Source organism: Orbicella faveolata, unplaced genomic scaffold (assembly GCF_042242905.1).
Source record: "Orbicella faveolata isolate gen_17 unplaced genomic scaffold, um_ofav_v1 contig_48, whole genome shotgun sequence".
Lineage (NCBI taxonomy): Eukaryota > Metazoa > Cnidaria > Anthozoa > Scleractinia > Merulinidae > Orbicella > Orbicella faveolata.
The window spans coordinates 1,456,737-1,480,000 of record NW_028301578.1 but is presented as its reverse complement, the minus strand read 5'-3'; the positions used below and the strand labels follow the sequence as shown (position 1 = coordinate 1,480,000).

General features: G+C 39.9%; 5 protein-coding genes, 1 long non-coding RNA gene and 1 pseudogene across 7 annotated transcripts in view; 1 reads left to right on the top strand and 6 right to left on the bottom strand.

The window, feature by feature from the left end:
* LOC110045870 (large ribosomal subunit protein mL46-like) overlaps positions 1-3,425 on the bottom strand; it is a 3,784-nt gene extending 359 nt beyond the window's left edge. Inside the window, exons 1-4 of the mRNA XM_020751498.2 lie at positions 3,284-3,425; positions 2,742-3,034; positions 847-1,050; positions 195-302 (exon numbers count right to left, since the gene is read on the bottom strand). Of these exons, the coding sequence (XP_020607157.2) occupies positions 195-302; positions 847-1,050; positions 2,742-3,034; positions 3,284-3,377 (699 nt within the window). The 5' untranslated portion in view covers positions 3,378-3,425. The remainder of the gene's footprint in view (positions 1-194; positions 303-846; positions 1,051-2,741; positions 3,035-3,283) is intronic.
* Positions 3,426-3,434: 9 nt separating this feature from the next.
* On the top strand, positions 3,435-8,063 carry LOC110045871 (lysophospholipase-like protein 1). Its single transcript, XM_089281722.1, has 2 exons — positions 3,435-3,835; positions 6,973-8,063. Exons 1-2 carry the CDS (start codon positions 3,435-3,437, stop codon positions 7,304-7,306), a joined length of 735 nt encoding a protein of 244 aa, XP_089137848.1. The 3' UTR covers positions 7,307-8,063.
* A 4,277-nt stretch (positions 8,064-12,340) lies between these two features.
* Positions 12,341-13,614, bottom strand: LOC149095887 (uncharacterized; annotated as a pseudogene).
* Positions 13,615-13,936: 322 nt separating this feature from the next.
* LOC149095886 (uncharacterized) lies at positions 13,937-14,862 on the bottom strand. 2 transcript variants are annotated; one of them, XR_016204705.1, is made up of 5 exons: positions 14,686-14,862; positions 14,498-14,557; positions 14,358-14,402; positions 14,144-14,202; positions 13,937-13,995 (listed from the first exon to the last, which is right to left on the bottom strand). It is a non-coding gene; the product is annotated as an uncharacterized LOC149095886 (long non-coding RNA). The 2 variants fall into 2 exon arrangements; XR_016204704.1 differs by lacking the exon at positions 14,686-14,862 and having other exon boundaries at positions 14,498-14,665.
* Positions 14,863-15,125: 263 nt separating this feature from the next.
* On the bottom strand, positions 15,126-16,579 carry LOC110045873 (uncharacterized). Its single transcript, XM_089281749.1, has 4 exons — positions 16,533-16,579; positions 15,931-16,071; positions 15,785-15,835; positions 15,126-15,705 (listed from the first exon to the last, which is right to left on the bottom strand). The coding sequence occupies exons 1-4, from the start codon at positions 16,542-16,544 to the stop codon at positions 15,547-15,549; spliced, it is 363 nt and encodes a 120-aa protein (XP_089137875.1). The 5' UTR covers positions 16,545-16,579; the 3' UTR covers positions 15,126-15,546.
* Positions 16,580-17,427: 848 nt separating this feature from the next.
* On the bottom strand, positions 17,428-18,518 carry LOC110045481 (uncharacterized). Its single transcript, XM_089281466.1, has 3 exons — positions 18,299-18,518; positions 17,670-17,807; positions 17,428-17,539 (listed from the first exon to the last, which is right to left on the bottom strand). Exons 1-3 carry the CDS (start codon positions 18,394-18,396, stop codon positions 17,428-17,430), a joined length of 348 nt encoding a protein of 115 aa, XP_089137592.1. The 5' UTR covers positions 18,397-18,518.
* Positions 18,519-19,366: 848 nt separating this feature from the next.
* Positions 19,367-21,667, bottom strand: LOC149095885 (uncharacterized). The gene is made up of 3 exons (XM_089281747.1): positions 20,884-21,667; positions 20,714-20,755; positions 19,367-20,589 (listed from the first exon to the last, which is right to left on the bottom strand). Exons 1-3 carry the CDS (start codon positions 20,998-21,000, stop codon positions 19,438-19,440), a joined length of 1,311 nt encoding a protein of 436 aa, XP_089137873.1. The 5' UTR covers positions 21,001-21,667; the 3' UTR covers positions 19,367-19,437.
* Positions 21,668-23,264: the final 1,597 nt, after the last annotated feature.

Below are 23,264 nucleotides of genomic sequence, written 5' to 3'. Positions count from 1 at the left end.
TATTTATTTAGTTTTTTTTAGTTGCATACATGTACACGTTCGTATTTTGATCGAGGTTACTCAGCTCTTAGGTGCAACATGTTTAAATAAAGTGTTGATTGATTGGATTGATTGATTGATTGTCTGTCTGCTAATTTTCCCTGAAAAAATTGGAAGTTGGAAAAGCCTATTAACGAAATTTTTATTAAACTTGCCTTGTTACTCGTGTTCTTGTATTTTTTCATAACAGCAATTGGTGCATTGCTGAGGAATCGAACTTTTAAATCTGTGCCACAAATTTCACCTAAACTTCTTGATGCAACCTGGAATAACAAAATTCAAAAACAGTAAGCAAGTACTTTTTTGATGAGTTGTAGATTTACAGTATATTGTTATTTTATTTGAAACTTCACTAACTTAAGTCTTTATTTCAATTTTTATTAACAAAACTTCCATGTAAATCAGTGTCTAACAATTTGAATTTGTGGTCAATCTTGTTTGTTCCATCTGGTTTTAGTTCATTCGCTTGATTGTTCGTTCAGTAAGTAATGTGATGGGCAAGCATCCCATCCAGTCATCTAGAGAGGAGTAGAAATATTTTTTCTTCACTTGCATATAATTACTTCTACTCAGTAGTCACTTCATGCAACAAACACTGGAGATACAGCTGTAAGCATCAGCCTGATGGGCCACTAGGCTTGAGTGTAGACTTAACCTTTCCTTCTGCAAACTGTTTTTTTTTTATTATACACATGTGTTTGCCCATTCAAATGAATGCGATTGTGCAGTGCTTTGACATTCTGTACTCTCTTTTTTTAATTTCTTGAAAAAATATGAAGGTTTCAGGAGTGTAAAGGATACATTTACCTGTTGAAGTGTGTCACGGGTATCTATAACTTCAGCATGTGGCACCTCCCATGCTGCTGCATCTTTTTGCCTCCTCACCAACAAAATCAACTTTTCTTGTAATTTACGATGCAGGGATTGGAGGTTGTTAAGTCTGTCGGCTTCTGTCTCCCGGCTTCCTGGCTCATACCTTCTCAATTCCTCTTCCTGCTCTTCTTCAAATTGCTGTCAGTGAAGAATGTACACATGAAGGTGAAGAAGATGATCAGGGCTGTCATTAAAGTTTGAGCAAGCTCTTACATTGATCTTTACATCCGTAACAACTTCTGTTACTTTGTGAGTGAATTGTATCAACAACAGGTCAGTTCACCCGTAACATCAAGAGCCGATCAAGCCTACCCAGCCGTAGCATGTGTTAAGGGTTACAGTTCTTAATGACAGCCCTGGTGATCATCAAAAATTTGGACAGGAATTAACCTAAAAGGTGCTGCAATCTTATTTGTAACCTTTATGAGGTACCAAGGCCAAATTAAAAAAAAATCAGTTGGGAGGTCAAAAGCAAAAGCAAATTTCAAACTTTTAGCTCTAAAAGTGGTCACAGTCACTAACAAGAGGTGGTCAGTTACAAGAGGTCTTAAATATAGTGATTTGACTTGGAAACTTTGGTATTTTGGAAAACTGGTCGCTAAAGAGAGGTGGTCGCAATTGGAGGTTCGACTATAAGTACATAGTATTAGACCGTGAGTCTATCACCTTTAGCCACTTTGATATGCAAAAAATAACGTTGACTGAAAGGCCACCAAAACCACACACGCACACACACAAAAGGATCAGGGCAAAAAACTTCCACTTGTCCACCTGTCAGAGATGAGTACTCTTGTAACTCAGACGAGTGGATTTCCAAAAGCACTTGTCCTACGGGACGAGTAGAGTTTGCCAAAAAAAAGATGTTCTTTTCTACTGAGGTCTGAGATCCCAAGCATTTTGGACTTTGTAAACTAGCCTGAGTTTTGCGAAGTTTGGTTTCTTTTCACGGCAACTTACCCATTTTCGCCTCTGTTTTCCGAGAATATCTGGTTCTGTTGTTTCGGTACATACTGGGATCCACATTCCATGTATGGAAATGACGACCTCGTTTGAGACAAGGCTTCATTAACACTTGAATGAGGTGATTACCGTTGTGGCAAGTTTTGTGATCATTAAAGTAAGTATGCATACAATGGCAAATCACCCATATATTGTTACACTAAATGAAATGTTATCCTTTTACAGTTTCGCACTATTTTGCGCATAAAAAAATTTCATAACAAAAAAGAGCATTGATGTATGCTTTCAGAAAATGCTGTCTTGTTTGTCAAATGTTTCTTTCAACAAAAGTAACATGTTCAGTTCCCCATTTACGCACCACCCAGCAAAAAGTAAACAAACTTAAATTGCATACATGTATGTGCTGAACAGCACATTCCCAGTACCATGATATGTCCACAATGAAATTCTGACCTTGTTTCCGAGAGAAGTGTAAATTCTGTGTTTGTCTTCCTTGAAGGAGACAGAAACTAGTTCAGCCAATTTCATTTTGTTGACTAGCCAAAGTGGCTAGTGGAAATCAACAGCCTACTAGCTGCAACTAAATTTCTACTAGTCTGTGGCTAGTTGGCTACCATTAGTGTCAAGCCCTGAAGCAAAATGTTTTCTGTTATATATGTATGTCATTTCTACATAAGTACAGTAGTTTGAAGCATGTCCATTTTTTAGGTTTAGCAGCTTCAGTGCATGACCCCTAATGGTTTCAAACTCTTTTTATCACCAATAATTTAGAAAGAAATTTATGCGACCTCTCTTTTAAAGCAAAGCATCTTTTCAAAGGGGCAATATTATCAATAGGCTAGGCTTATCACCCTAGCTGCTTAAAATACCTTTCTGTCTGCCTCAGATATTACAATCACAATACTTTCATCATCATCTTCATCTTTAGCATTTTCCTTCCTTTCCATAATCTCTTTCCACTGGACTTCATCCTCAGACAGTGCACTGTGTTCAAGCTCTATCTGATGTTGAAGTTCTTCAAACTGTTTTTCTAAATCTGATTTTTCCTTAGTTATAACTGGCAAACGCTGTACACAGACGCCACTAAAAATCCTTGAGCTACGAGGATTTGGTTGAATAGAACTGTAGCTTCTTCTGTTTACAAAATCTGAAAGTATGCATCCTGAAATATTATAATACATGTAAGTGATCCATTGTGATGAACTGGGCTCGTCCCAGACCGTAAAGGAATTGCAATTATTTAAAATGCCTAAAATTTGAATACTGCTATGAAAGTAGCCCACAAACGCAGATGAATTTCTAATAAAAGCGTGAAACAAGAAGAAGAACTATACTATTTTTATAAAATACTCCCAGGTCTCTCATACGAACCAGACTAGCTGAAAATTCCTAGCTAAATATTTGTCGCTACCTGGTATTTTTACGTTGTCTTTCGTCCACAGAGGAGAACTTCGTGCGGCAAAACATGCTAACTTTCTAACCTGCCGACCGCTCTGAGCCGCCATTTTGAATTGCTTTGTAACCACGTCGCGCCGTGATGCCTGGTGGAAAATCGAACAAACATGGCGCTTCCAAATTTGAAGTGTTTGATTTCGCGAGAAAATTTACACCAAATAGGAACATTGTTTTTCCTTCATGGTGAAGGATACACCGCAGATAGCTCAAGAAAGGTTCTAAAATCTTTGCTTCACAGAGAATTCGATTTTGACCACCTACGAGTGATTTATCCACAAGCCCCTGACATCACGTACAGGGTCGCTACAGGAGGAGAAGATAAGGGTATGTGGTATGAGCGGAACACGTTTAGTCCCACTGATTGGGAGAAAATAGATTCGATAAACCATTCATGTACTTTGATTAGCCAGCTGATCAACCTGGAGAAATCTCGTGGGATTCCACTACAGAATATCATCGTCGGTGGATTTGGTATGGGGGGAATAATCGCCATGCATACTGCGTACAGGTAAGCTTATATTAAGATTTACTTCTGTTATAAAGACACGAGTGTTTTACTGGAAAATATACCACTCGTAAAATTCACACGAAACTGCATGTGGGACGCAAATGGCGTACTTTCCATATCCTCGCTAGTGAAGATATTGATGACGTCATTTCCCGCTTTTCAAAGTTGTTTGTGCAAAGAGTCAGTGTGTCTATATGATAAAAACAAAATTGCTCGATGGCACGAAGATTTGAATTTTATTTTCTTGAGTAACAACAATATTTACCGGCCAAAAGTAAAATTCTTACCTTGGCGTTGTCATGGCCTGGTCTGAGATTCTTATGGTGCCTCCATCTAACCAGCCCCAAGAGTGTCACCATCGTCATCATCATTTTATTTGTCACAAAAGCAAAAAGAAAGTACACTGTATATACACCAACAACAAGTTTGACAGGGCAAGGAGACCTCCAAAAACCACCAGGCTTATAGTGGAGACCACCTGAGTGATTAATGTACAGTCATATAGTTTGAATTTTCAAGGTTATGTGCTTGGCATGACCAATTTAGTGTTATTTCATGAAAAAAAAATTAAATCGTCTTTTTATAGAGTTGAAAAAGCTTGTTGAACTAGTGATCGATAGTGGCAGTGTGCAGTGAGTGAGTACTGGTAACCTGTTAAGGTGGTGATAACCAGTTTACTACTACCGGGAGTTTCAATGAGGCTCCATTCTGGGGAAGTGGGGTGTTGGTCTGAGGGTGTTTTCCATTTACAAAAATTTTGGAAAATTTCTATTGGGAATTTCCGTTTGGGAAAAGTGCGTTCCATTTGTCCCAAGTCCCATTCATTCACAGGCCCTTCTCTGTCGCTTCTCCGAATCTCCCGCGAATATTCAAAATGGAGGCCAGTGAGGCCCATCAGATATGTTTTTGCAAGATGTTAGAAGTCCCTATAGTTAATTAATTTGTATAGAGGAAGAAAGTTTGATTAATTCAGAAGATGATGCAGTAGATATCTTTTCAGCAGCCTCGACGTTCTTGAGACGGAATTTGCAACGAACTGAAGGCTATTTTGAACATGCGTTGCCAGGATATTCACTCGATGAGTTTACAAGTCATTTTCGAATGTCACGAGGCACAATGGAAGGTCTCTGTAGAGTCGTCCAAGCTACAGGAAGTGTGCCACAACGGCATTCATTTAGAAGACCACCAATTCCGCTCCAGAAACAAGTATTGGCATTCGTGTGGTTTATTTCAAACTCGGAAGTTTTCCGTTCAGTTTCTGACAGGTTTAACGTGCACTGGCAAAAAAGCTTTGAACAAGCAAGAATTTCTACCTACCACTTTTATATGCAGCATATTTGTGCTGCAATAAATTTTCTAGATCTGGTGCTAGAACGTGGCAGGCAGAGCACTCATAGTAGCCCTCAAAGTTTGTTTGCAAAAAGCTTCCAGAAAACTGACCCTGATCAGCCGCCATTTTTGTTGAAACATGAGGGAGCCAAAGGAGTCCTGGCTGCTTAAAAGACCGCAAAAGGCATGGAACTGGTGATAAAGACGAGAAATCTGTAAATGGAACACAATTTTTCCATTAGGAAGTTTCCACCAGGAAAACGGGACTACCTTGGCAGGAATTCCGTTTATTCCGGAAAATTTCCAGGGGAACAAACCAAAAAGTCGTGTTCCATTTACATTCCAACCAAAATTTCCGGAATTTTTTGGTAAATGGAAAACGCTCTGAGTATCCCAAATACCGTTAATTGTTGGCCTTAATATGCTGTATCCAGGTAATTCCAATTTCAAAATTAAGAATTTTTCAACCTGATATCCTGAGATATCTGTTCTAAATACCCCACATCCCATTAATTTTCCCTCCAAATATAACTGCATCCCATAAATTGTTTACAAATATTTTCTGTGTCCCAAAAACCTTTAATAGGGGCTCATTAATACTACTGGCTGTTCTGTGTTATGGAAACTGGAATAAGCTCTGATAATTGTACTCCACAATAAAGAGGCTAGGTGGAGGTTCTAAGGGGGTCCTGGTGGGGTGGATACCTGGAACCATGTTTGGGTATAAAGGCCCTATTTGGGACAAAGATATCCTCAAATTTGCACCCTGAGCAGGACAACACCCTCTATTCTAGGACCTTGTTTAGGACAAAGGATTGGGTGAATTAGAGGATACCGACACTATCCCACAATTCATGGGATTGTACCATCTTGTTCTAGAAATTAGCTGAAGTTGACTGAGGCCGGAAAATATCTCCGATCATGACTTGCTGCATACTGTTTAAACCATTATGTAATGGCAGTAATTGTGCACTGCTGTACCCTATTTACAGTGTAGGACAGGTTCAAAACCTAATTTAGGATAGGCTCACTTAAAACTAGCCATTTTCACCTCAAATGCTCATTTTCAAACTTGTAAAATTTATCTTAAACAAATTCTTTAAGCAACAAATAATGATGAACAACTTTGTTCCCAGGGCCTTTCCTTCGAAGTTTGAAAAAAGGGAAAAGAAAAGGGAATGGCCTTGGGTGCAAGATTGAATGATGAAAAGAATACCCAAGTGAAAACAGCCATAAAGGTCCCAGAGCTCTGCGAAGAATCTCCTGTAAACCAGTCTTGGGTTGAAATTTTTCAGCATCTGACACAATAAGTAAGGCCTATTGTTTATTTTGTTTCCAACCCAGAAGAGGAAAATGTTGTACAGAACTGCTCAATCGGCATTAGGTAAAAAAAAAAAAAAAAAAAAAACATAGAAAAGAAAGTGGAAAACAATTTTGTTGTGTTTATTTACAGTAATACTTTAATCAGGTATACAATAGTAATTGTAATTACAGATAAAAAAGAGAGACACTCCTATTGTCTTTTTACATGGAAATTAATTTCAGCCCATTTTAGGGCTTGGAAAAAGGACCAAAATGAATCCAGTTTCATAAAACAAATTGCCATAAGGAAAATAGCTATACATTTATTAGTTAAATGCAATCAAACCTCCTGTAAGCAGACGCCTTAGGGACAAGAAAAATTTTCTGCATTGGAGAGGTGTCTGCATATGGGACAGATTATGTAACAAGACATTGCTTGGGGTGACAGTATATCAAACAAGGTGACAATGATGTGAATAATTACTTTTATGATGTCTGTTCTTCAGGTTTCACCCTGAAATTGCTGGAGTTTTCACACATTCCTCCATCTTGTCGCCAAGATCGATTGTGCTAGAGACAATAAGGACAGACCTCCAACTCAATAAAGACAAAAAATTCCCTGCATTGTGGATGTGGTATGGTCGTAAAGATAAAAACTGGTTAAGATGGGCTGTGCACACTGCAGAGTGTTTTATGGACCTGAAAATCCAGACTAATTTCCAGGTCAACTATGCCATGCAAGGACATGAAATCATTCCAGATGAAGTCAATTACTTGAAGGAATGGGTTGAACAAATTATTCCTAATCCTGGAAGGGGAACTGAGAAAGAAACAAGCTGAAATATGTCTTGGTGATTGGATGTTCGACAAAATGAATTTCAGGATAATAATCCTTGCTAGAGACCCCTAGGGAAGGTACACTAACTGTTATTAGCTATGTAAGGATATGCCTTCCCAAAGGGTGAGGTATCGGAAACTTATTTTTCCCTTTAAATCCATCACTTCATCTTCAAACGAAATAGAGAGAAAGAAGTACAGTTATGAACCAAATCATTTAACGCGCAGGGCGCTTATCCTAATTTGGAAGCTCATTTGCAGACAGGTCGCTTAACTATCTTTACGTATCGTGATTTTATATTTTTGACCACAATGCTAAATGACAAAACAGCAAAGCGCAACGACTGCCGGAGAAATTACTTGTTATTCTTTGATCCTTGCAAGCTATGACTCTTTCGGTGCAAACGAGAACGTCGTCAAGAAAAAAGTCTTCATGAGAAAAAAACTCTGCACGTGCGTTATATATCCTCGTACTTCTCTTAGACGTCCGCTGCAAAACAACAACGGGAAATGAGCACATTCACTGCATTCTGGAAAACGTGAGGCGTGTGGCTTAATTTTGCGTACTTTTGGAGTTGAACCCTTCCTTGCGAATTCTTTAACCGATAGAGTAGATCCCCTGAGTGCTTCTAGATAATTGCAAGATTTCCTCTTAAATATTTAAAATATTACTAGGCGTTGTCCTTGGCGTTTTCGTTGTCAATTGCTGAACTTCGCTAATGTAATGCTTAATAAACCCAGTTTTGCCAGTAGAATGAAACGACTAGTTGATCATCAGTACGTCAGTTATCAAGATGAATCCTAAACAGCTCTAACCGCGTCGGAAGGTATCGCGAGTTTGGTTATTTTGTGGTGGACCAAGTCACGTGAAGGTTCAAATCCACAGTCTCGATTGAGCGTCGGGGACTGGCACAGAATTTTCAAGGCCTCAAATTCTCCTCCTGAAGTTGTTTTCTTCTTTAGCTATGATAGCCGCCTTCCTCTCTTCCAACTTGTGGCTTGGTGTCGATCTAGTAGTGTTAGAATGTTCCTTTAAACGGACGTTAAAGGGTCGCGCGGTTTCTCGAAAGTAGATCTTCTTACAATCAGCACTCTCTAATTTGTAGATGACGCCACTTCTTTCCATCGGTTGTGGGATCTTTAGGATGTACAAGTTGCTGTGTTGTGAAGGTGTTGAAAGGTGCATGGTAAGTGTTTATACTCTGGTTGCGGAAGGCGCGAGAAACTTTCTCCCATACTTGCACATAGGGGAGAGGGACACTCGGGGTCCAGTGTTTCTGAGGAATTTTGCACATACACGCTTCATAATTGTTGTCACGCAAGACGCCTTCAAGATGTTCAATCTCGTGCGTTCTGTCAGTGTCTTCCTCTTCTGAGATAACAGTGTCGGCAGGATGGAAAAGTGTTCCAACTATCGACCTTTTGTGACCCAGATGATGGCTGGAGTCCAAATCTGGATAGTGATTTGTGTAAGTAGGTTTGCGGTACATGGTAACTTTGGTGGATCCGTCATCCTTGATATGTACACTTGTGTCTAAAAAAGCGAGCTTGCCATCGGATACGGGCTCCATTGTGAGCTTGATGTTAGGGTCCCTGGAGTTAAGATACTCGGTAAAGCCCTCTACCTCATGATCATACTCATCCAACTTCAGAACGAGAATTCGTGAAGCCTTAGAAATTCTGTGCCAGTCCTCGACGCTCAATCTAGCTTGCAGAACAGGCGGATTAGCGAGACAGAGAGCAAACGCGATGCGCTCGTGGTCGCGCTCCGCGCTCGTGTATCGCGTTTCGTTCTCTGCCCCGCTAATCCGCCTGTTCTGCGGGCTACGCTCAATCGAGCTACCGGGATGTTTAGCCACGTGACTTGGTCCACCCTAACTCACTTGACAGTTCCCGAGGAGAAAGACGCTTGTAATCGCGAAAAACTTTGACTTTGCTTCGGTATGTCGTTTCTTATTATCCTTGTAATGTTTTTAAATTTGGTTGGCACTTGGATTTGCCGTGTTAAAATGTTCTAAAACTGCTTCTGAGGCCTTTTCTTTCTTATTAGGCTACATTATCATAGCCCTAGTAGTCAAATTTCGGAAGTTGTCGGTGAAGTTTAGCAAGAAGAAGTTTTTCGTAGTTGTGCCAATGACGCACGATGTAGATGTTCAAAGCAATCTACTAAACCACGATTTATACCCGCGTGGACCGTGAGCGTTGGATCGTCCACGTCTACCATAAATACAAATTTACAATCTCGTTCCCAGAGTCTTCGTTCCCCTTGACCAGCGGTCGGAAAACGAGAGTTCTGGGAACAAACATTTCAGGCATGCGCCATAGATGCAGACTGCGCAGTGAAACTGGATGGGTAGAATCACCAGAATTCGGTTATTTCAAAATGTTGCTCCCAGAGCTCTCGTTTTCCGACCGCTGGTCAAGGGGAACGAAAACTCTGGGAACGAGATTTACAAATTTAAAGATGATTTCCAGTCCGTACTGTGCACTCTCGAGAGTTTGCTTGCTTTTTTTGTTTCATGTAAGACATGACAAAATTTTAACATTTCGCAACTACTTACACGAGGTAAATTCAAAGTTTCAAAACAACCGCCATTATGGATGCGAAACGGTCGAAGCTTTATGCTTCGTTCTTTCTCATATCACTTCAATGAAACAACTTCGCAGCCGTAAAAATCAATGAAGCTGTTGGAAAAAGAATCTGAAAGGCCTTAAAGATAAGGTATGTGCATCGATTCGCATTCTATCGAGTCAGATTTATGTTTGTAAACATTAGGGTGCTGAGACTGCGCAGTGCGGACTGGAAATCATCTTTAACTGGGTTTAGTCCATTCTCGACCCCAGACCGTTTGCTTTCTTGACCGCGCGAAAAAGACCGTGCGCTGTCCGTCTAGACTTGCCACAAGTCGAGGTTTTCTTAATCCTTGACTGATTTATCTCCCTAGAGCGATCGTCGCGAAAGCAGAGAATGATTTCCATCAAAACGTTTACGAGTACTTTTCCATAACTCAAATGAATTTATTTGTGTACAGTGCAGTATGTAGCCAGCAGACAAACGGCAAAAGCTGTTCCATTGAGTAACGCCTCCTGAAAAGACAAAACCGTGTTTAAACCGATCGGGAATTATTTGTTTTAGTCTAGATTAACCAGCGACTAGAGAGCTCCCTGACAAATGCTATAAACTTATGTAGATCTAGCTTCTGCCTACAAGAATCCGAATTAACTGAAGAAAATGGAATTAGTCGGAGAGAACTTTGATTCTGTAAAGCTCTCTTGATTAAATAACGTTGAGAATCGAAGTCGCAACGAACGGAAGAGAATAAAAGCGCTGTTCCCAAAAGTCCTTCATCGATCGACGAGTGCTTTCAACACGGTGTAAAAGTCGGTAAAACGTCCGATGCAAATTTGCTGCGATGCCATTTCTTTGTAGAGAAGAAACTTGGTCATTCATTAAATCAACTTAAAGTGCAACAATTACACAAACTGCAGGAACGGCTCTGTTCTTCTTCGAAAGATCCAAAATTAATAATCTCAAACGATCCATATGCATGATCCGGATCACGCAACCAAGCTGAAGTTGTCTGCCAATTCACTGCCAATTCGCCATCTGCCAATTCGACCGGCTGAAACTGTCTGCCAATTCGATTTAAAATTCAGTAGTGGAAATTAGAACATAAAATCATTTAAATATCTTTACCAATTGCTCAAAAACATTTTCTAGCTGCATTCAAAGCTATTAATTTGCGCCAAATGCTCACGTAAATTTGTAAAAAGATGTTGTAAATATCCTTTGTTCAGAAGTGAATAACTCGTTGCGTGACTTTTCAATTGACACCAACATGGTATCATTTTAAAGCTTACCATCTTATTAGTCCATCTCAACGGCTTCTACACCCATCTCAACGCAATTACTATCGAAAACTTTCACCCGAACATCGTGCTTTAATAACACACATACTTGCACTGGCTTTTCCGGAAGTGAATGACTCGTCACGTAACTTTTTAATTGACACCAACTTGGTATCGTTTTAAAGCTTACCGTATTGTAAGTTCATCTCAACGGCTTTTACACCCATCTCAACACAATTACTATCGAAAAATTCCACCTGAACATCGTGCTTTAATAACATACACACTTATACTGGCTTTTCCGGAAGTGAATAACTCGTCACGTGACTTTTCAATTGACACCAACTTGGTATCATTTTAAAGCTTACCGTATTGTAAGTCCATCTCAACGGCTTCTACTCCCATCTCAACGCAATTACTATCGAAAAATTCCACCCGAACATCGTGCTTTAATAACACACACACTTGTACTGGCTTTTCCGGAAGTGAATAACTCGTCGCGTGACTTTTCAATTTTCAGCAACTTGGTATCATTTTAAAGCTTACCGTATTGTAAGTCCATCTCAACGGCTTCTACTCCCATCTCAACGCAATTACTATCGAAAAATTCCACCCGAACATCGTGCTTTAATAACACACACACTTGTACTGGCTTTTCCGGAAGTGAATAACTCGTCGCGTGACTTTTCAATTGACAGCAACTTGGTATCATTTTAAAGCTTACCGTATTGTAAGTCCATCTCAACGGCTTCTACACCCATCTCAACGCAATTACTATCGAAAAATTCCACCCGAACATCGTGCTTTAATAACATACACACTCGTACTGGCTTTTCCGGGAGTGAATAACTCGTCGCGTGACTTTTCAATTTTCAGCAACTTGGTATCATTTTAAAGCTTACCTTACTGTAAGTCCATCTCAACGGCTTCTACATCCATCTCAACGAAATTACTATCGAAAAATTTCACCCGAACATCGTACTTTAATAACATACACACTTGTACTGGCTTTTCTGGAAGTAAATAACTCGTCACGTGACTTTTCAATTGACAGCAACTTGGTATGATTTTAAAGCTTACCTTATTGTAAGTCCATCTCAACGGCTTCTACACCCATCTCAACGCAATTACTATCGAAAACTTTCATCCGAACATCGGGCTGTAATAACATACACACTTGTACTGGCTTTTCCGGAAGTGAATAACTCGTCACGTGACTCTTCAATTGACACCAACTTGGTATCACTGTAAAACTTACCATCTTATTAGTCCGTCTGAACGGCTTTTACACCCATCTTAACGGGCTTTCTATAACATAGACATAACTTTTATTGGTCAGCGGTATATTTTTGCTTTTTTTTAATGTCAGTAAGAATAAAAATTATTGGAAAGAAAACGGAAAGGCAGAGTAGGTTCTGATTACAACCATTGAGCGCGCGTTAGATGCAACTGAACACCGTTAAATAGGGGAATCAATTTGGGGTTTTCCTTTCGAACGTAACAGTCTCTTGGGTGTAGGCTGTTTACGATTGCTTCTTCTCTGAACCTTGGCAAGCTCCCTTCTCTGCTTCTTTTGTTCAATGAGGGAATCCCATTCAATGCCATACGGTGTCTTGGTTGGCACATTTATTCCCAGACCGATCCCTGTCGCCATCTCGTACGAGCATTTTTCCAAGTCCATAATGATTTTCAAAAACAAGAACGGTATTTACATAATAGCACTGGTCAGGTATATATTCCGGCAAGTCGTACTTCAAGAAAGTATCCATACATGCCATAAGTGGGACAAAGCCTTTCTTTTGTTTTGGTTTTGCCTTGAAAAGGTGTTCTAAGTCACGCATCACATCTGGGAAGATGTAATAAGAAAATGTGTTGGCGCCCAAATCGTAGGTTTCAAGATTCTTGTACTGCTTCTGGTATCCTCCAAGCAACAACCACGCTTGGTGGCGCTCCAAGTGAGGAAGGGGTGTATCCTCTGATGGTGGGACGCCTGCTATATCCAGAAGATAATCTTTCATGGCCTTCACCCTCTCTTCCACCATCTGGGGGTCACCTTAAAGCGATACTCCATCAACTGTTCTTCTTCCGTATCTTCAACTACTAGATTAATTACCACAGCATCGTCTGCATCTTCTGTGGGCGTGCACAGCCTTTTGAATGCTGGTGGAGCTTCGTGTTCCTTCATGTCTTTAGTAATACTTTCAGCTAGTTTTCTTTTCTTCACCTGTTAACAAATTTTAATTTAGTTCTGTAAGTGACGTTTCGAGTGACGTTAAGTAAGTAAAGGAATAACAGAAAACATACATGAGTTAATACACCTCTGTACACACCTTTTGAAATAAACTAGTACTCACCAGATTTGATGACTTGTCACGTTCAAAGTCAGGAAATGTGGATGGAGTGTAGTGCTTTGGTTTCCAAAACGCATGAAAATGAAGATAAAAACCAACCAATTCAGCCATGTAGGGCTTACGTTCAAGGATCAACACCGACAAAGACGTACATATGCACATTTCAGCCTTTCTGCTATTACCAGTGTTATTTTTCCCATGCCCTTAGCTTTTCCCTTTGTTATGAATTTTCATTACCAACCTTTAATTTTGACCGACGTCTGAGCTGCGTCTTTATACCATGCTGGCAGCTTTCTCTGGAGTCTGCTGTCACTGCAGCGAATTCAGTACAAGTCAGTTATTCATGGTAAGAAATTCATAATTTAAATCTACTAATCATTGAGGTATTGTATCGGCCTAAGGTTATCACTGATCTCTACTCAATGCACCTTACCTATATCACCCTGTGGGCAAAACGGTACTGTGTCTCCAAATCGTGCGAGATTCGTAAAGCTGTAACATAAGATTTGCGCTCGTTTCGTTATATCGTGGCATGTTGATTTATAATGTACAAGTAAACAAATAGTCTTATTTCAACTTTACATACTAGATCGTACTATGTTCTTTTGTCCTGCTTGAAGTTAAAGGAATTTATACTCACGATATCCTTCCCTCCAGGATCTCATAGGCCATTTGCATCCTTACTGTTTTTACATTTGCCTGTTGGCGAAAGTTGCGTTGTAAAGGATGTAAATTGGTGAAGTTCGCTATTCCGCTTCCTAAAAATACTTTCTTAGACTTGAATTGTTAAGTATATTAGAGAAACTGGGCGAGTAAGGTTCTACTTAAACAAGAAAAATTCTTTCGGCTTCTACCTGCGAGAATTGAAACACTCCTCCCAGGACTATACACAATGCATACTGAAAGCGAGAAGGAAAAAAAAAAAGATCATTTGAATGATGACAGTCCTATATTTTTAAACAAACACAGAGGCCTGGAACAATGAGCAACTTACCATGCATACGAAAACTCCACAGTCAGTGTTTATTTCTTGAATTGGCAATATGTCTTTGTCCTGTATGGACAGAAAAAAAAAATCCTATTTGTCAGACTGTTTGTCTGTTGTGGTTTGAACTCCTTCACAGACACTTACGTTCACTAAAGTAATTTAAGAAGAGCAACGTATAGCAGTGAAATCCTCACCGTAAGTTTTTCAAGTCTCCAGGCGTTCCATTCGGAATCTTCGCCATTCTTGTTACGTCCGATTTGAGTCAAAAATCTAAAATGACGTCATAATTTTAAATATCGCTGCTATTTTCGACTTAAAGAGATTGTCACTAGCTAGGCCATAAAAGCTTTCAAGGTGAATTGCGATTTTAACGACCCCAACCATTTATAGCCGGACAGACAGACATAAAGGCAGACAGACAGACAGACAGACAGACACCTCAGCCAAACTGGCAAAGTAAGTAGATCTTGTAACTTTTATAGCAATGTAAGTTGCCGAGCGACACGGAAAGTTTCCTAAGATTGCGCTCCAATTCCCAAGGAGTCCAAGTACACCATGCGTTTTTCCTTCCTGTTGATATACTGAAAGGTTAAACGAAACAGGGGTTATTAATTTTTTTTTCTTTCATTTCCCATTAGTGGGCAATTCAGGCTGTGGTGCTACCAGACTTGCCACCCCTTGCCACAGTGTAGCCATTTGATATTTCCGACTATCACTTCCAATTACACTTTATGAGAAAGAGGAGCGTTACATATGCGTGTCTAAACACGTTCGGAATTTTCTACGATCATTCACTGAATTTTTCTTTGATTTTCCGTTTCCTGTAATAATTTGTTCTTGTAATGCTATGGGATTTGAATATGTTAAAAGAGAACAGATGTTAATACAGAATTACGTAAAAAGAAAGAAAGTTAAAAATTCTGTCGTCCTTACGAGTAAGCACCAGTGCCCTGGAGGCCCAGGTAAATGCACCGCAACAAATACATGACCTGCGTCCTTTGGTCCCTCGGCACACGTAACCTTTAACGATAATTGAAAACATTTTACTGCATGGCTTAGTTATTCCAACGGAAACTAATACATTTATGAAAATGAAGTTTCGCTATCCCTCCTTTGTCAATTAAGGGAGTCTTCTCTTCAAGTACACTCTTTCTCAATTCTGAGAAATCGTTACTAGTCACCAGCGCACACTTTCCTGTACATGTGTCCTCGTCCTGCGAAGTAATAATTGAAGAAACGTCATCATTAGTTCGAGGTAACAGCCGGTAGCAGTATGCGAAATTAAACTCTTACCCTGAATTGGTTGTAGTCGTTTATGAGCAATTCCAAGTAACCGTTGATTACCTAACATGGAATAACATGGAATAATCATAATAACTGTCATTGTGAAATTCTCAAGAAAGAAATGGGCAGGAAAAAAAAAGAGAAAAAACGCTTACGAATTTGTTGAGCTCTCTCGTGGTGCCAGATTTCCCAATCAGACGTCTTATTTCCTCATAGGAGAAGTTTCGAACTGGTCTACCACTCGCATTGACAAGGGTTGCGCTGTCGTCTGCCTCGTTAAACGCCACTTTGTTCACCTAGTATTAAATAGGAGAGAGGCGACTTATCTACTGGTTAACAACTGCATCGCTAAATGGAGGTCGTGTGCTTGAAACATCCAGGAGTTTCCACTATTGGTAGCCAGCTCTTAGATGGAAAACGCTCCCATGGCTGGTCAGGAAACTGAGCGATTAGCCCCCACGCGGAAGAGTGGACAGGCACCCGTCACACTGAATTAACAGTGGAAAGAGGGAGGGAAGGGAGGGGCAATGCTTGAAGTTGTGCTCTCATGCAAAACGACGCTCACTGTAAACGCTGCGGTTGTGGAGGCTGTCAACACATCTCGGTCCAGGAGCTCACCGAATCCTGGTGCATGGACATATCAAGACACCGCTGACAACTATGGGAACGCATTCTCTCTTTGTTGTTAACTCCGTTAAATGACATTCAACTGCCGTAAAACTAACTTTACTCGAGGCCACAACACTTAGAAACTTACCTCATCGATCATGATTTGATTCAAGCAACATATGCCATCGTCGGTTTTGACCTGTGTGAGAGTGATAATAAAGAGGAGTAATTTGGTTGGTTTTAATTCAACTGAACACAATAAATATTTCCTATGGTACGGGATGTGGAACCACCATACATTACACGCAGATATCACAGAAGAAACAAGAGATTACAAAGCTTGCGCCAACCTCCGTGGAAGAACTGTCCACTGCTTACCCAAATGTATTTGTTTCGCAGGAAACTTCTGAGGCTAAAAATAAGGTCAAACGCATTTTAAATGATAGAAACCAACCGTGACTAGCGATGTGAAATGTACACTAACAGTACTGTTCTCATGATGCACTTGCCTTTCTCCATTGGAGAGTATTTGCAGATTGGCTTCTGACTGGAAAGTGGTTTGACTTCCGTTTTCTTCTCGAAGAACAGCAAATATGCGCTTCGCTGTTAAATGTACGACAGTGCGTTATAACGAACAACTCATTACAACATTTCTAAAGAGTCAAATACTAGAGTAACATAGACACTGTAGGAATTATCAAAACATACTTCCAGCTCCGCTGCCGCATTAGTGTCGTTAACTTTTGAAATGCGTTCATCGTCGAATAAGTGCCAGCATCCCTGGAGCTTCAATAGCGAGGTGTCTATACATGCAGACATAAAGTGATAAAGTGGAATAGTCAGTTTCGCATAGGTCAAATTATTTTTTCAAATTGCCGGTAACAATTATGGTTATAAATTGTAATGAACTTTACTTACAATGACCTGAAATGCTGGTCTGACCTTCACGTAACTAAAATGACAATTTCAATGAAAATGGTTAGTTGCGAAAGTTTCATTACACTTTTCTTTGTACTGCTAGGGCCACCGCTCCTCCAAAAGAATTAAAGTTGAAGTACTAGTATGTTTTTGGTCCTACTTACAATAGCTCCCATTAAACTGTAGGAAAGATTATCTCCCGGCTGAATGGAACACACTGCTGAAACGTCTATCTGTCTAAAGGAGATAAAAGAGGACACAACTTGATTTCATGGTAAAGACTGAAAGCAACTAAAAAAGTAACAACCCGGAATTGAATGGTATGCCAAGTGAGGCAATGAACAGAGAACAATGCATCCATTCTTACTGTGTCACTTTCATTTTTCTCTGCAGTTTCTTTCCGTTGTTGTTAAATCTCTTTAGTTGGATTATTAAGAGTTGGGGCTCTTCCACTATAGTTGACCACACGTAATGCATCGTATCTTCTGTACATTCGTTACAGTACCTAAAACAGCCAGTCAATATTATAATGATGATGGCTTTTATCATGTTTAATATTATTATTATGATTATTATGATTATGATTATGATTATTATTATTATCCTCATTACTATTAGTAGTAGTAAAATGTGCATCGTAAAGCTTCAGAGTAATTTTCTTTTGTCTTGTATCACTTCGTGCGTACAATCGATGGCACAAACTGCAAATACTTATGCTACGTTTCTATGACATTTTAAACAGGTCATTGCAAACTACATTTTGCTTCCTTTAGCGGAATCGTTATTGTAAATAGTTTTGTGTTGGAAAAATTATCATATCAATTTTTATTGAAGAATTTTAATGAGCTCGATAAAATTATAACATTAATAATAAATTATTATTGCTATTATTACTATTATTACGATTCTTATCATCATTTTGTAATTTAGAAAACAAGATAATTCATGTGCTCTTGGGAAACTCCATGCATGTTACAAACGTGGTTTAATACTCACAATTTGGATTTTGCGTCTCCTCGTGGGCCCATCTTTACTATGCAATCCTCCACACTATTGCAACCTTGCATAGATACGCTCCCACGAAATGAGTCCATTCCTCAAGGTCATCAGTCACCTTTAATTATTCATGTAGATAATCGCATGAAAATAATGATGTTAATCGGCTTTACTACATGACAAGGTAGCCTTGGGGTAAAGCTAAGCGTTCTGCTTGGTTCTTTCCTCGTTCAGTTCGGGATTTTACAATAGAATCTGTAATAACCTGTGCATTTTCTGTTCTAGAAAGCCCGGCAAATGCAGTTAACAACCATGGCCCCGGTGCCATGTCATAAACTAGGAACTAACCTAGTTTGTTCGAGCCGCACTGGGGAATATTGGCCCTCGGTCGTTTTTGTTCGGACATCGCTGCCCTCGGTCCATACTGCCACGACCCCGGGCCAATATATATTCCTCAATGCGTCCCGCGCGCTCGGGTGGTAAGAAGTTAATGCTAAACCGGACTCAAAAATGCAACCGGCATTACCTTTAATCAGGTCATTATTCAATCCGACCAAGAAATATGCTATTTACAGGGATAAAAAATAATTGCTAACGGCCAACCTGCTGGCACTGTTGACATTTCCTGGTATTTTCAATCAAAGCTCGTTGTGGTGTCCACTGCGTGTCCTTAAAAAAAGGCTTGTATCAATGCACAAATTACGACTGAAATTCATGCTTATCTTGAAACGTGACGTATTGTACAGCTGAAGTGAGGCACACTCACCGTAGTAACGATAGCATTCAACAACTTCACAAGGCTTTCGTGGGCATCGTGTTGGTCACTTGCCAACATTGTGGGATTGTGCTTGTGAAATGTACTCTGTTGAGATGTACATTCTAGAGTCTATATCATTGCGTCTTCTTGCATTTAATTCAATGTATAGTCGAAAGTCCAGCAAGAGGCTTAATAGCAGACATATCACTGGAAGTAACTTAATGTTCTAAATGCATTTAATTATATGTGGGATTTAAGTTGATAATGCTTAATTAACAGCCTTAGCGACGTATTAATCGGTGTTTCTTTCAATGATAGAACGTAATTTTAAACTTATTTTCCAATTCCGAGATTCAGGTAAAATTACTACACAAGTTTAGCACTAACCAGTGAAGTAGGTAGATCCAGGATCATCAACTGTTGAGTTTGTCTGAGCTTGGCTATCAATGTGGCCAGACAGCCTCCTTCCATAGTGGAAACACCCAGTGTACCTATGGAGGTGAGCTGGATTTGCAGGTCTTCCACGATGAAGTTTCATGACATCACGGCGAAAGTTAATTGAGAAGTTGGTGAGCGTTGGGACTGCATGGCTGCTAGAAAACATTTCGGCAACGGCTATACACGCTTTTCCCGGGGTGGGATGAGACACAACCAAAGAGTAGTACAGGATAGGCCCTGTGTCGGTAAAAACCTTACGGGCAATTTGGCCAGTCGCGTCGAAAAAGACAGCGCCATTACGGGCCATATCGAAGTATAAGCGCAGGTCGGCTTCCGTCCACATCGTGACGATTGTGGGGTAGAGAGATACCGATTGTATGTATCCGAAAAGGTGGGGACCAGACTCCTTCTTAACGTGCTCAGGATACATTTCTTGATCTTCCTTGACGAAACGGGCTCTCAAATGTGCTAAGCTCTGAATTGTGTCTGTGAAAGGCCGTCCTCGGAGGTTCCGTTCAGAGGATATCTTCTGAAGCATCTTGTGGCTACCTACACCATCTCTGTTACCTGAGGCATATACCTTTGCTGGAAGATTTGAAAGCAAGCGGTGGTGCACCCTACTCGGATCTGAACCATGTAGGGCCCTTTTTATCTCGTCGCGTGCTGCCCCTTTAATTCGGCGTCCGTGGTGGACACCCCTCCGGTGTCTTAAATTTCCAGGGTAGGTAACTTCCAGTTGGTCATTGTTCTCCTGCCAAATTTTCACCACAGCGGACACTGAACAACCGGGAAAGGTACATTTTAGAATTCCACGAAAAAATGGAGTGTTCTTTTTCCTGGAATTCACTTTTTTAACGCGGTTTTGATCACAACTAAACACGAAATATGGATTGGTCTTTTGGACGTACTTCAAGAGAACATTATCCCAGTCAGCTGGCATCGCCCTCCTCCCTACTTCCCTTGCGACAGGCGTCAGCCTCGCTATGTCAGCTAAAGAAAGACAGTACAAGGCACCTGGTGGGAGTTCTGCACAGAAATCACCGGAAGGGGATGGAACATCAGAACGTGCCACGAGGCGTGCTGTTTCTTGTTGTAGCTGTTGGAAATAATGTTGAGTGCCAAATCAAACAACAACAAAAAAGTGAATGATCTTAATCAAAACCGACAATGTGTGTTCGACTAAGAAAAGAAACTATGTAATGACGGGGCATCCCTCTTACCTGAATATTTTCAGTATCGTCCTCGGTGCAGGCAGCGGGGAGCTGAAATGTTGGAAAGCGGGAAAATCTTAAAACTATTTTGTTGTATGTTTTAGTGGGCCATCTATAAAAAAAGAGAAAAAAAGGATATCCAATGCATTACAAAATTCGTTTTCATAACCGCTGCTTACCGCCGTTTTTTCTTCTTCTTCAATATTCTCCATAGTGTCGATTTCGCCGAATTTACTGCAGGACGGACAGAGAAAAGTCTTGGAACTGAGCATGGCTGATATGTCCTCGTCGCTCATGCCCAAGCGTTCTGGGTGGAACCAATCAAAACAGAGATCACATCCAACATATGTCCTGCAGATAGAAGAACTCTTATTTAGCAGAAGCAATAAGCAATGAACGGGAAGAAAAATGATACCTTTCAGATAGAAACGTTATTAACAGCTACCTGTTGTCTTCTGGCTTACGGCAAACGCAGAATAGAACCTCGTCCTAAAAATAATAACAACAATTTTTAAAAAAGATGATAAATATGACTTTGAACATAATCGATTTTCAAATTTCTAACGTGGTTGATATCTCTTTAGAAATGTGTTTGCAAGAGCAAAAACGTTTTGGAATGCCAGGAATAAGCTATAAAACTTGTACAGTTGTGTCAAGATCTCCCAAATATTGACCTTCGGTGGAAACAGGTAAGCATTTCCTTTGTCTAAAAGTTCATATTTTTGATGCATGCGTTGCTGTAGACAAGTTGCGACTACTCCGGATAGGTATAGTATTCCGAGTGAAATTTTGATTCATTAACAGTTAACAAACAAAAAAGATATGAAATGCGCTTACCGCTAGCGTGGATGGCCGGGAAAAGCAAGGTTGCAGCTCCCAATTTGAAAAAAGCACTTCAATTTGACCTAAAAAACAACGATAACGATTAGTGATTTAGTGGAAGGAGGATATCTATTCCTAAGAGACAAACAGACTATTATTTCTCTCGTGCCGTAGCATTTTTATAGCATACAAGATAAATTACCTTCTTCTTTCTTTTAAAAACATATCTTGGGGATATGATTTTAGGTGACCAAATTTTTTGGCTTTGGACAGGCCCTACATGATTCGTCTGGGCCTTCTAAAAACATGGGGAAAAAAGCAACACGGAAAACTCCAAAGCCCAATAGTAACAATTCAACAGATTGAAAAATTATTAAAATGTACTCGCAAACAAAGCGTAGCATGGACCAATATTAAGAAATAAACTGACCGGCTCATTGCACTTTTTAACTTTGTCCCCTGCCCGACTTTCTGCATCTTTGGGATCTTTGTTACTACCCTGAAAAGGTACATACAAATAGGTGAATATATTTCAGATTTTTCAGCACATTTCTATTTTAAGTTTTCTTTAACGGACTTACATTTGGTTTGAAGGTTTGCTTTGAAGGTTTTCTTTGCCGCATTTTTTTTTGTTTTTGTTTATTTTTCCAACATTCCTCCTACACCCCTCCTCTCAGCCGGCCTTGTCACTAATTACAATCGTATCAATTTAAAGATTATTATTGAGAGTTCAAGGAGGTCACGACAAAACCTCGTGATTCTTATTAACGTTTTCGCATCTTACCTTTACTTGCAACATTTCGGTCACCAACTTAACAAAAAAGGTGGATCGCCAGAGGTTATAAATTGCTTTTATCATGCTCTGCTCTGGAGGACCATTGACATATTCGGTGGCGATTGTTTCCCAGTATGACCCTTGCTTCAGTCCTGCAGCCATGCGGGTTTCATTTGGAAGCCCAGTCTCTGCTATCAACTGGGCCAACCGCTGGTAATCAAGAGCGTGGTGAGCCCTGGATTTCTGTTGTGAATGAATTGCAAAGAAGGTGGTACCCCATTAGAAAAGCTAGTTATAGAATTAGAACAAGAGTTATACGTACCTTTCGTGGCATTGTTCTGGCCTTGAGTGTTATCCGAATCCGGCAATCAAGTGGACAGTCCTTATTCTTTACATTCTTGTCATTCGTGTGCTTGCTTGATTCGATTGCTCTTTAACATTGAATCCAACAACGGAAAGACAAACAATTCGGTAGATTTCAGATTTTATTTTGATTGGTGAAAGTATTTGTGTTTTAACAGAACGCTTAAAGAGGACACTTGAATGGACAATTTACCAAAGTATGTTTAAAAGTTCCCGATAGAAACAAGAATAAACGTTGACGTTCAATTTAATTAGTCAACCAAAGGTATAATTTAAAAAAAAAGGAAAAAAAAAGTGAGAACCGCGCTTTCCCCCGTGGAAACAGAATAAACTTGAAAGTAAAAGAAGATAAACTTATTTAACGCTATCACAAGTGGTGAATTTTTAGTTTTCATCGATAGCGATGTTCGCAATGGGAATGTCTGTATGATAACAATCGTCGGTCAAATGGCAAGGTAAACAACTGATTTAGGGCGGCGGTGGCATCAATCGTTCGCTCCTGTCAGCTTAAAGCCGACGGTTGATGGTCGTTGATGATAATGTTCTTTTCCCAAGTTTCGTAATCTCCATCTCACGGTATTTCCACTAATACTGATTACA

What these genes read in the sequence shown, in the direction of transcription:
- LOC110045871 (XM_089281722.1), top strand. Translation starts at nt 3,435, where the DNA reads ATGGCGCTTCCAAATTTGAAGTGTTTGATTTCGCGAGAAAATTTACAC. An exon ending in GCCATGCATACTGCGTACAG is followed by an intron (nt 3,836 to 6,972) that starts GTAAGCTTATAT and finishes TCTGTTCTTCAG; the next exon opens with GTTTCACCCTGAAATTGCTG.
- LOC110045873 (XM_089281749.1), bottom strand. An exon ending in CGAGAGAGCTCAACAAATTC is followed by an intron (nt 15,836 to 15,930) that starts GTAAGCGTTTTT and finishes ATTCCATGTTAG; the next exon opens with GTAATCAACGGTTACTTGGA. An exon ending in ACGACTACAACCAATTCAGG is followed by an intron (nt 15,706 to 15,784) that starts GTAAGAGTTTAA and finishes ATTACTTCGCAG; the next exon opens with GACGAGGACACATGTACAGG.
- LOC110045481 (XM_089281466.1), bottom strand. Translation starts at nt 18,396, where the DNA reads ATGGACTCATTTCGTGGGAGCGTATCTATGCAAGGTTGCAATAGTGTG. An exon ending in GGAGACGCAAAATCCAAATT is followed by an intron (nt 17,808 to 18,298) that starts GTGAGTATTAAA and finishes TGGCTGTTTTAG; the next exon opens with GTACTGTAACGAATGTACAG. An exon ending in AGAAAAATGAAAGTGACACA is followed by an intron (nt 17,540 to 17,669) that starts GTAAGAATGGAT and finishes TATCTCCTTTAG; the next exon opens with ACAGATAGACGTTTCAGCAG.
- LOC149095885 (XM_089281747.1), bottom strand. Translation starts at nt 21,000, where the DNA reads ATGAGCGACGAGGACATATCAGCCATGCTCAGTTCCAAGACTTTTCTC. An exon ending in AAGAAGAAGAAAAAACGGCG is followed by an intron (nt 20,756 to 20,883) that starts GTAAGCAGCGGT and finishes CCAACATTTCAG; the next exon opens with CTCCCCGCTGCCTGCACCGA. An exon ending in ACGATACTGAAAATATTCAG is followed by an intron (nt 20,590 to 20,713) that starts GTAAGAGGGATG and finishes TATTTCCAACAG; the next exon opens with CTACAACAAGAAACAGCACG.